At 33.3% G+C, this 12,965-nt stretch overlaps 1 protein-coding gene across 1 annotated transcript; it reads left to right on the forward strand.

Annotated features, from left to right (window-relative positions):
* The first annotated feature begins 620 nt into the window (after positions 1–620).
* LOC104237261 (uncharacterized) lies at positions 621–11,760 on the forward strand. Its single transcript, XM_070155377.1, has 5 exons — positions 621–2,162; positions 2,262–2,357; positions 10,332–10,435; positions 10,515–10,651; positions 11,373–11,760. The coding sequence occupies exons 1-5, from the start codon at positions 2,070–2,072 to the stop codon at positions 11,453–11,455; spliced, it is 513 nt and encodes a 170-aa protein (XP_070011478.1). The 5' UTR covers positions 621–2,069; the 3' UTR covers positions 11,456–11,760.
* Positions 11,761–12,965: the final 1,205 nt, after the last annotated feature.

Here is a 12,965-nt window from a genome sequence, read left to right on the forward strand (position 1 = left end):
CAATAGTATCTTCCTCTATACTACTTTTTGGTTTTTCTCTTTGCTACATATCAACTAATCGAGCTACCTATATAATTGTTCGGTTGCCTAAATTCGATTTTGGTGGTTAATTTGACTAATTTTATAATGATAACCCATCAAAATTCAAAAAATTAGAACATGCATTATCGAAGTAGATGAAAAATATCATCAAATTATTTTGAAGTCAAATATAAAATTCGGCTTTCAAATTCAATTTATGATAATTAACCCGGCAAAATACAAAGGTCGGTTGGCCGAAACTAATTACATTTGCTAGTCAAAAAGTAAGTGTGATATATATATATATATATTATTTTTGGCAGCAGCTAAAAATATATATTTCTCTAATTAATCTAAGGATGGAGGGAATGTTTAGTCGTGGGGATGGAATAAAAGAAACTAGTTTCAACAAACAAAAGGTTATCAAGATTTGGGCCAACGTTGGACCTTAAAAGTAATTGGGTCGCTTAGACAGCCCAAAATAAAAGGCCCAAAACAATAAAGTCAGACAAGTGAAAATTCCATTTGCCCATCAAATTAAACCCCAAGCACCTTCTCAGGCTAAAAGGAACACCAAGTTTTGGCAAACTTGAGTATCCCTCTCTCTTTTTTTTCCTATCTAATCTAATAGTTTTTCTGATTTGAAATATGTTTGGGAAGTTAATGACTTTTTTTCAATTTTATTTATGCTGTATCGAGATATTTAGAATTTAGGGTTAGGCCCCATTTGATTTGAGTGTTTTTGAGATTTTTTTCTCACAGAAAAATCACCTTAATTTGGATTTATTGGAACGAGTTTTTTTCTTGATTCTTGATAGTTTTAGGCTTGTTTTTTTTTTTAATTTACTTTATATTCATAACTTTCTTGGCTTACTTTTTCTGCTCTCTCTTAGAAAAACAAGTGAAAGTACAAACCTCTTTGTTCTCTAGGTATATAACAACATTCTTCGACTTGTTCTTTCTTTTCTTCTTCTTCGTAAGCGAAATTTTAGTTCTTGAAACTTGCATTCCAGCATAGAAGAAAGAAATTAAAGAAAGGTAGAGAAACCAAAAGGGTCGCTAAATGCTTGAAGAAACAGAGAAGTTTATGTTTATCTTAGTTTGGTGTAAAAATCTAATCTTTTTTTCTATTTTTGGTGATGAAATGGAACTGGGTTTGTAATGTGGTACCCGATTTTATTATAACTGGATCATCGAATTTTTCTTTGTGGTTTTTTTCCTTCTAATAGATGCATTGGGTTTTGGAGGTTTTGGAGGTACTAATTTTTTCTTTTTTGATGATATCAATGCTAAAAAAAATGCATTGGTGTTTATTTGGGTCTGCATGTGGTTGAAGATAAAATCTAAGTGTTGGATTGACTTGTTTTTGGTTTTCGTTTCAGAAAGATGTGTTTTTTTTTTTTACTTTGCAGGTAAATTTAGCTCAGCATTTTTACAACTGTGATTGAATTTTTATCTTAACTAAGTCTTATGTTTGTCTTTTTTTTTTAAAAAAAAGTTTCTTGTTAATGGGTTTTCTTCTTTTGTTAATGGGTTTTAACTTTCATTTCAAAGTGTTATGTTTTTTATTTATCTTTTTGTGACTATGGTTGAGGTTGGATAGTGGTTTCCCCAGTAAATTTCATTAATGAGTGGTTATATTAGTGTTGTGAAAGTCAGAATTTTGAAATTCTCTTAACTGATAAAAAAAAGTCAAAATTTTGAAATAAATAGATGCCTTTTAAGTTGTGGGACTAGTTGGTATTTGGCATCTTTTAGTCTCTTGTTTTTGGATATTAACCAGCTTATGTTAATTGCAAATGGATGTTGGCGCATGCATTTGTGTAAATATCTGTGATATTTTATATTGATGTTAAAGCCCTTTTTGTTTTGCTATTTTTTAAATTGTGGTCGCCGAGGGTCTATCGGAAACAACTTCTCTGACCTTTCCGGGTAGGGGTAGGGCTGCGAACATCTTACCCTCCCAAACCCCACTTGTGAGAATTTACTGGGTTTGTTGTCGTTGTTGTCTATATTCATCTGATTAATGGATTTATTTTCACATCTGAATGCAAAGCAGGAGTACTTTACTGAAGCTAAAAATAGGTTGGAAAAGTTATCAGAAACTCATTCATCAGTGGAGAATTCTCAGAGGTGATAATGTAAGCTCATTAATCACTGTTTCCCTAGCTGATTGACCTCTAATACCCTAGGGATTTTTCTAATTATTGCCTTTTTTTTGTTTTGTTTCCAATGCTCAGGTCATAACTATCAGTGGAAAAGATAAAGGCGAGACTGGTACCATTAAACGTGTCATACGTTCCCAAAACCGTGTAATCATTGAGGGCAAAAACCTGGTTAGCATTTTTCTTGGCACATGCTTTATATCCTTTAAACGTGTCTTGTGGTAATTTACCCTGTTTGTCAAACATATTTTGTCATAATTTAGTTCTTTTTCACTTTTTTTTTTTTGCATTGTTTCCAAAATCCTGTTTTTATCTGCTTACTTGTTATTATGTATTAAGGAGTCCTATTGTCGAATTGATACTAATGAGTGAGAGAAGATTTAACGTCAATTTGAGAATCTTAACTCATAAAGTTCACTTAATTCCAACTTTGAAGTTGCAACTTGCAAACAGATTTCAAGTCTTACAACTGTTTTTGTTTCTCCTCTTCTGTGTCTCGTCATCTTGGATAGTTACGCTTATCTTTGGTTATATTTTTTCAATGCAAGGGTTATGCAAGAGGTTTTTCAATGCTTATGCTTATCTTCGAGTTATTTTATTGCATGTAAATGAAATGTGGAACCATAAACTGAATTCGAGTATTTTTTGGATTCTTTATTTTATTTTTTAATTTTATTAAGTTCAACTAATTTCATTTATACAGTACAACGTATATATCAAATAAATAATTTAGATGTGAAAAATTGTCCTTAAAAATATTGAATGAATTAATCATAAATTATGAGATTTAAAAAAAAAAATTGCCTTTGAAAGAAGATATTAATGGTAGAGAAAATGAAAAGAGATTGTCTCTCAAGTTTGAAGACATTTCTATCTAATCTTACACCATCTTCAGAAATTTTGGAAAGTACAATCTACAATGAAAATTATGATGCTCTTAATTCCCTTTTTGTCTTTTGTTGGTATAATGATTAAAATATTACTTAGATCACCTATTCATGTTCCATTCCCCCACCAGAGTACCTGATTTTAGCTTAGTACTTCGGAAGTCTGAGAACCTGGTTGTTTTGGCTTGAATCGAGAATTTTGACAGTTTGACCTTTGGGTCATCTAAAGCTTCACTGGTTGTCTTCTGGGAATGATTTAACATTATGAGCTTCTTAGTAAGTTTCCAAGTATAAAATGGCTGTCTCAAAAATAAAATCCATGCTTAATGATCAAAAAAATAGTGCAAGAGGCTAGTTTAGTATGTTTAGTCGCCCGCACAATGTAAAAAGGGCCAAGGAGGATCCTATCCTAAAGTAGAAGGAGGCGGAGTAGGAGCTATAATTGATTGTTGAGTCCCTAGTGTTGTATAGCATCTATTTTAGTTTATGAATATATCTACAGTATCAGGATATTCAAAATTAAGTATGTGCCATATTTTATGGTGAAGCCATCATAACCATGTTTCTCTTACGTTCGGACATATGCTCAAAGTGGAGGGGTTGTGTATTTAGAACTGAGGACTTATTTGATGAACTAGAAAGTTTGTTGTTAGAGTTTCCTTTGCGTTGCCTTTCCAAATCTTGGCTCTTACATGAATGTTTTCTTTCTAATAGTTGTGGTCCAATATATGGTGTCTTGTGAATTTACATAGAAAATTGACAAGTTGTTCGGACAATCTGATAGTTGTTTTTTTATGGTATGCGTCACACCTCTTTTTTTTCTACACCCCGTAAAGGGTATAAGGGAGTTTTTCCAATTAAAGGACAATCGAAACGGGATTATTTACATTAAATTCAGAGTCGCCACTTGGGATAATTTATAGTGTCCCAAGTCACCGGTTAGAATCCCGAATCGAGGAAAATATTGACTCTGTATTACAGTCCGCGAGCCAGAAATCCAGGTAAGGAATTCTGTTAATCCGGGAGAAGGTGTTAGGCACTCCCGAATTCCGTGGTTCTAGCGCGGTCGCTTAACAATTTATACTTGGCTTAAATTATTTAATTACGTGTTTAGAAACTACATGCATTTTACCTTTACCGCTTTTAACTACGTGATTTGCTCGTACTTAAAGAATTATCGAGTTACGCATACGTATACTCGTGTGGTTTGGCGTGTCAAGAGTCATGTCACGCGTACGTGTACACAATTCACAACACTTAGTTTATTTTAAAAAAAAAACTTAGTCAAAGTCGCGCGGACGCGCGTACCTTAATTTATTTTGAAAATCGTAATTATGTCACGCGAACATGTACACAATCACGATTATTGATTTATTAAGATCATACCTAAAAAAGCATACTATCGATTTGGTTCTGATGTAAATATGTGAATGCAAGATTTTCATGGATCAACAGTGAGCCTTCCTCATTCTCACATTTTAGGATTAAAATTTCAAAAAATTAAATACTTGCAGTCTTAAGAACTATGTTAACAGAAAACAAAAATATTACCACACAAAGCGACAAATTTTGCTAACATAGAAAACTGAGCAAAACGAAAAATGAAACTTTATCTTTTGATATTAAAACAAAACTTCAAACAAGCTACCTAGAGCACTTTATGAATTATATATCTTAAGCACATAATCTTTCTCTAGCACATAATCTTTCTTCTCCCTCTTTTTTTAAAAAATAAAACATTCCTTCCAAATTAACACTTAGAAATTTCCAACTTTCATGGCTAGGTAGTTAAAAATTATAAATGTTTAATCAGAGAAGAAAAACTTTTCTTTATGTAAAAGAAACTTGCTACAATCTTATAAAGAAAGTTTATTATAGTTTATAGTCTATTCACAAGAATGATTAGAAAAAGTTAACCTATTTGTGACTTACGGATACTATAGCACTATTTTTGTCCATAATTAACAACTCTTTATTACTGTTTTAAAAGTTTGGCCGTAATTGCGCGAACACATACTCCGGTTTATTTTTAGAAATCTTGATTGTATTACGTGGACGTATACACAATCACAATTGTGTTTTTCAACGGCCCTAAAGGCTTTTCTACGAATATTAATCATTTTTATATCTAGGTTATGAAACTAATGCGGGGGCCATGCAATTTGTCACTTTCTATTATCTATATAGTCCACCTCCACTATTTGAAAGAAATTAGTTGTCTACACGTTAAGGGATTGGGCTTTTACTCATGGTATACTGCTTGTTCAAGTAAAAAGGAGTAGCCCACGTTGGATTGCTGAAAGGCCCAAATAAATAAAGCCCCATTAACTAACATTGATACGGGCCTGGTATACGAGTCGCTGGGCTCCAAGTGAGCCCAATATCAAAATCTTAGAGATATCATGGACCATTCCCTATTTCGAACTTGGCCTAGTGATTAAAGGCCCACAATACTGAAACTCAGATTCGACTTTCAAGGCTTGGGCCAACAACGAGCCCAACTGCAAATTGATGACTCCTGAAGCTCAAACATACTAACTCTAACATTAACTTTAACTTCTACTAAATAATTTGAGAAACTTACAAAATGAACATAATTAATGTCTCTATTATATAGATGGCTAAATTAATATTTATACCCTAACACCAATTAACACCAGAATATTGATGATAAAGCTTTCAACATCTTAATTTAAGATAAAGAATTCAAAGGCTTCCTATTAAACTGACCAAAACTCCATATGAGCTAACAACATACACGAAATAGGATAGTAAATACTAACATATCCTCAACTTGAAACAGTAAAGCGTCAATCCAAACCAGCAGAGTGATATTATGACTTAAACATAATAGAAATGAATACATGCTCCTCTCAACAGTAATGAATACAAAGGCTGCCTTACACATTGATCAACAAATGAACTAGCTATTCAGCCTTGCAAACATATATAACTTCCGGATCTTAACCAGCATTTATCATGGCCTTTCATACACTTTTAGCAACCAGCATAATGAATTACAAATTGTTACTAACACATCATTCCTTATTCAAAACAGAACCGTAGGAGACTTAGGAAAATTAAATTGAATCAGATGACTTTTAAAAATGCAGAAACATCAAGCATACGATTATATTATTACAAACATCAACTTGAGTACACCAAACTTCATGTCCATCTCCTTTTCACACATTAGAAGGTGAGATGAATACCTGGAAATGAGAGTAAAGAGGGGGTAAGGTGCAGCAGTAGCATCAACAGGACTCAGCATTAAAAATAAACCAAAGGAAACCAGTTTTTTTTTTAGCCAAATTCAGCCCAGTAGAAGGATCAACTGATACTTAATAATCAAAAACAGTCAGAACTTGAACCAAACACTTGAAAATCAGCACATTCAAATCATTTCGACCTATGATTATTCAGGAATTGTTTCACAAATGAAAAGCCTCAAAATCTCGGAAATTTTAATGGAACAGTTAGTATATATTTTTTCAGTATTTCAGAATCTCTCCTCTCTCTCTCTCTTTTGTATCCTTTTTCTATATCCTTCTTCTGATTTTCAGCTCCCTTAAATGGGCATTCAATTAGTGCATTTTCCACTACAACTTATCTTCTCCATTTTAAATTATCCACTCAAATTAGTGCTTTTAGTTAATTCAATAATGTAAATACTACCCTACCACTATTAGAAGCTTCTCAATTAGTGACCACTTGCATAAAACTTATAATAGTCAATTCTTATTAATACAATGTTAAACAAGAAATTATACCAAACTAGTGAACTAAAATTATTCTGACTAAGTGATTAAACGAGATACGATTTCAAAGTTTTCTGATATCCCAATTATACGAAACAAATCTACAAAACCAATCTTAAAGAAACAAACAGTGAACAGAATAATCTATATCAGAATACTGATCGAATTTCAATTGAAATTGACCAGGAAAAGAAAAAGAGATGAGGAAGACGAATATCAGAATAACACTAATGTAAATAAACAAAGACTAAGAAAGAACTCACCGGACAGGCTAGAACTTGGATTTGGCTTTGATACTCTGACTCACCCCAAACTGATGCTAATCATTTGTTCTTTATCAAGAACAAATGAACAACATCGGTTTTGTAGTGAATCGATCTTCTAATCACAAAAACTAGAGGCTTGGATCGATGCATGTCATCAGGCTCAACGGAAACTGATTTTGAACTTTTAAGGTTTGAACTTAGATTTAAAATTCGACGAGTTCCAGTCAAGATTCGAAGGAAACCAATGATGGATTTGGTATGAGGGAGTTATGGGGGTTGTGTGGTGTTAATTTGGGGTCGATTGGGTAGCTAGGGTTCGGGGATTTTGGGACCGGACAGCCTCGATTGAAGATTCGAGAAGTACTAGGGTGATTCGAGGGAAACCGATCGGGGATTTGGAAAGAGGGGGTTGGGGTGGTTCTGGGGTATGATTTTGGAGGTGAACGGAGCCGGCGCCGCCACCGGAAGGCGGTGGGGAATGGTGGCGGCTGGTCTCTAGGGTTTGGGTGAGGAAGATGAGCGATGAGCTGGGGGGTTATGAGGGGGGTGGGGTCTGTTTGGACAAATATATACTGGGGTGAAATTGGATCCAGGCCGTTCGATCAAACGAGATCAACGGCTTGGATCATCTGTCTAAATGGAGCGACGTCGTTTGAGTGAATTAGAGACCGGATCGGTCTCAGATGAAACGGGTCGGATACGGGTGATGGGGTGCGTTCTAAACCGTTGGATGAACAATTTTTAACGGCCTAGATTGAAGCATATCCAAACGACGTCGTTTGGTTTAGTATGGTGATGGGCTGGGTATTGGGGCGGGTTTGGACCGGACTGGGGGGGGAGGGGGTCAGGTGTATTTGATTTGGGCCTCTTGAATTAAATTGAATTTGGCCCAAATTTGACTTCCTTCTCTTTCATTAATTCTTTTTCCTTTCTTTTCTTCCTTTTTCTTTCAAAAATTAAAACTTAAAAATTATAAAAGACCTAAATTAGCTTAAAAATATTAATTAACTTTAAATAATACCTATCACAAATAATTAAACACTAAATTAAAAGAAAATCACACAATTTGACCAAAATACAAAAAATATGTTATTTTTTGCGAATTTTCATTTTTGTAAAACACTTAATTATTAATTAATTCCAAAAATGTAAAAAAATCAAATCTTAAATGCAAATGCTATATTTTTTGTATTTTTAATGCATTAATAAAATTAAACATGCACACAACTATATGCAAACAATCAGGAAAATCGCACAATAATTCCTAAAAGATAACACATAATTAAAGACAAGACCTAATTTTGGGAATTATTTTGGAGCAGTTCAGCTGAGGCAAAAATCACGTGCTCACAGTATGATGTTGTTTGCAACTTAAAAAAATAAAATATCCCTACTTTTAAAGCAAAAGGCATGTTGCAATTTGAAGGTACAACTCACTATATATGAAGATTACTAGATTTATAGCCTTAATGAAAATATTGAAAAGAAAAGAGATGTTTTGATGCTATAAAGTCTAATGCAGCTGAGCTGTCTGAATTTTTTGCATAATAATAACAGTTCTACATATAGAAACCTTGAGCCACTAAACAATAGACGGTTTGTGAATATAATAATAAGTAAAGTAATAGGTAAAGAAAAAAGGAATAATTTTATATCATAAAGTGTTGGTTAGTCAGTTAACAGCATATACTAGTGTTAGGTTAGTAGATGTAGCAATTCCTAGCAAGAAAAGCTTTAAATTGAAAAGCTCATACTGGATAGAGAAGGATCTTGAGGAGTTAACAGTCCTATATGATCCTATCAACTTTCATGCCACGATTTCACGTTACCTCTGAATTTGGATTATTTCTGTCTGGGTTCAAGTGGTGATAGTATCAGCCTTTGTTGTGATTTCTTTTGCATTAAGTTTTAGTGGTGGTGTTGGAGAATGGGTGTAGACTGAAGAATGTTTAGGTTCTAATTTTCCAACGGTATACGACTGTAATCTGAGAACATAAAAATAATTTCAATGTAGTAAATCCTCATTGGTGACCGTAATATAAAGAATATGAGATAGACTGATGACACCTTTGTCAAACTATGTGGGAGGAATCGACATCAAGATTGTTAGATTGAACAAGAAACTGAGTTGCTCAAGGTGGTTTTGTTGAGATATAGCTAGTTGTAGGAGTCTGCTCACTAGTAAGAACTTCAAGACAACCTCTACACGGATTGGATTATTAGTGAACAGCAAGCAAGAATCAGTTGGTGGTGTTTTAGACAAGTAGCTCGTTCACTATCACACTTAGGGGTCGTTTGGTAGGGTGCATAAGAATAATGTTGAATAGGGTGTATTAGTAATGCTGGTATTAGTTATGCTTGCATTAGTTATGCTGGTATTAGTTATGCTGACATATTTCTTATCCATTGTTTGGTTTGATGTATTAAAGCATTGCACAGTTTCTAAAAGAATTATTTGTTTATAAAAATGCCCTCAAAACTAGTCCACACTCTAACTTTTTAAAAGAAACATATGTTGAGAAATGCTTTTATATGAAAAAGTTTAAAAAAAATTATTTTATTTGTCTACCTATATTGTAAAATAAAATTAAATATTTATTTATAAAAAAAGAAATATGTTAAGTATTTATTTATTTACTAGGGATATAATTTTATTTCTCACTATTTGGATTATTTTGAACTTGCATTAATATACTAACTAGCATATTTTAATCAAGCATAAATTTTGAAAGACAATTTTGTCTTTAACTAAGCTAATGCATGCATTAAAACTCATTGCATTGCTAATACCATTGTTTTCTATGCATTAGTTATGCATAGGATAATACCAAATAGGATGTATAACTAATGCTTGCATAACTAATGCATATGTTCAAAATGTAAACCAAACAATGTATTATCTTATCTAATGCATCCTACCAAACGACCCCTTAGTGATAGCTGTATTAAGGAAGGGAGCTGTTAATTGACTAAGAAGCGCTTCAAGCTATTCTTTTTATGTAAACAATATATTTAGACTGTTGGTGTAAGAGGGATTCTTTATCTAACATGACCAAAATATTTTGGCCTTAGTTAGACTTTCTAAAGCTTTGGCAGAGGAAAAATCACTTACTTTGTTACATATTTCGGTACCCACTTGGTACTGTTTATAAATAAAATTATGTTATTTTATCAAAAACATAATCAGTATGTAAAACAAGGCTACCCCTTACTGTATTATATGCCCTTTTGCAGGTCAAGAAACATATTAAACAAGGGCAAGGCCATGAAGGTGGAATATTTACAGTTGAAGCCCCGCTGCATGTATCCAATGTTCAGGTTGTAGATCCAGTCACAGGGTATGGATGTATTTATTTTTCTCTTACCATTTGTCTTTTGCTCTTAGAACATGGTGGTAGCTCATGTCTTCTTCCACAGGAAACCAACAAAGGTCGGAATTAGATACCTAGAGGATGGCTCCAAAGTAAGAGTCTCAAGAGGTATAGGAGCGTCAGGTTCTATTATTCCCTGGCCCGAGATCTTAAAAATAAGGACCACACCAAGGCCTACAATTGGTAATTATCAAATTCTTTCACCTTCGCCCGAATATGCTTCTAGATGAGTATTCTGTTGCATCTTAAATGTAGTATATGCCGTATGTTTCTTCTCTTTTTTTTTTTTTGAAGAGTTGGGGGTGGGGGAGGTTTCTTAAAAAGGTATTTCTGTTTGTAGCCTTAGAGGTATAATCTGATTTCAACTGGAAGAAGAAATTAAAGCTTAAAACCTTAAAGAGCTAAGAATCAATTGTAGACACAACTTTATGATGCAACCTTAATGTAGGATAAGTTTCATTTAAGACAAATTGTTGAAATATGTGTGACACATTATGGTGCAGTTTTAAGAAGTGTAATCTAAAATTAGATTGTAAGTCAAATTTAGATGAAGCGTGGATCTGGGGAGATCAATGATATGGTTTATTCTTCTGTTACTTTCCTGTGGGAGTACTGTTTGGGAATATGGAAGGTTGAAGCTGGGAACGGCTTGGGGATTGTGTGCTGAGTGATGATGGATGGTTCCTGAGGTGTGCGACTTAAGTATTCTTTTTGCTGGGAGTTGATGGTGCTTGTTTGACATTGTTGCTTACCGCGTTCCTTCTTTTGACTTCAAGGAAAATTTTCATACAGTTGGTTCTACCAAATTTAAGATGTTTGATTACTCTTCCAGGGTCAATTTTTGTGTGTATTCGGCTAACGTCTGATCCTCTTTCTTCTGGATGTTCTCCTTTTCTTTGTGCAGCTGGTCCCAAGGATACTCCAATGGAGGTGGTCATGGAGAGAACATATGATCCAAAAACAGGAAAATGCATGCCAGATCTCTGAGAAAATTATCTGTATTTACACATCTCAATGTGATGAAGGTGGTGCAGATGCTTGTTACCTGCATTACTTTTGTGAAAGCTGGCATAATATGGTTATTTGTTTCAGTCAGAATCTCAATGTAAACTGTTTGGCTTTAGACCAAGAGAATTTGCTACTCATTAAAATCGAGTACGCACCGAGAATTGAAAAATTGATAGGATGATCACAACCCCGATTCTACAGATATATTTGTTCCTGGTTTTAACAGATAAATATCTCAACCACGAGAATTATGGTGTACTTAAACAATCTTTGAGTTGTTTGAATTTTGTCATTCCTGGCATTTCAAACTCAGATGACAACTTCTCGCATTATGGCTCCACTGAACTATTTTTCATTAATCAAGACGAATGAGATTCCCTGCCAAGTACTTTATCAAAGAATGAGATTCCTTACAAATAGAAAAAGGAAGATCTTCTCAGTACAGCCTCTAGGCAAAGACTGGAGCTATATCCTCACACTAAAGTTTGGACGGGTCACAATTAAAAATAGAGTCTCAGCCATTACAGTTCAGAAAAAGAACGATGAGTCAAAAAACAGTCCTAAGATAAACATTAATTAGCAGTTCCAACTTAGGAGCATAGCCACTTCTTACGGTTTGGCCAAGCTTCTTGGCGGCCAAAAGTACTTTTTTCCCCAAAAAAGTATTTTTAAAAAAAATTGAGTTGTTTGGCCAATACAGAAAAATACTTTTTACCAGCAGCAGAAGCAGTTCTTTTGCTTTTGGGAAGAAGCATAAAATTCTAGTTTCTTCCAAGAAGCAGAAGCAGAAAATTAATTTATTCAAGACACAACTATCTTCACCATAAATTTATATTTTCCAAATTATCCCTTACTAATTTAAGTTTTTTTCTTTTTATTTTTGTTTCTAGTTTTTACCATCCTATTAAAATTAAAGATATCATATATATGAATCATATTGTAACTTTTCAAAAAGTTTATTGACTTTTCTAGTTTTTGATCTTTTCTTTGTGTAATGTCTCGTAACTTTCCAAATTATCTTCTTCTTTTGTCACACTAAAGCAAATTATCTGCATCTTCTTTGGATTATCAATTCTCTTCCTACAAATAATTATTTATAATTTCTTCTATTATATGCTATTAGTTCCCGAATCTTTAAAATAGCTATCAAATCTGATTTGTGAAAATGACCTACAAATAGGTAATAAATTTACAATTGCATTGCATAATCTATCTATATATTATTAAAAGAAGAAGAAAATGCATCCATATTTAGTCAAGTGGCAGCCTCACAATAGGTCACTTGGCATTTTAGGACAAAGGTAGTAAGGATAGGTAATAATTAGTTTCTTTTTGAATTTAAATTTTAAAAAAATAAATAAATTATACATTATGTGTTGTTGATAATTAGTTACTCTTTTTGAATTAGAATGTAAACATACTTAACTATTTCTTTTACGATTTTTTATATATTTAAAATTATTTTTATTTTATGCTCGATGCCATCTTT

Source organism: Nicotiana sylvestris, chromosome 8 (assembly GCF_000393655.2).
Source record: "Nicotiana sylvestris chromosome 8, ASM39365v2, whole genome shotgun sequence".
NCBI lineage: Eukaryota > Viridiplantae > Streptophyta > Magnoliopsida > Solanales > Solanaceae > Nicotiana > Nicotiana sylvestris.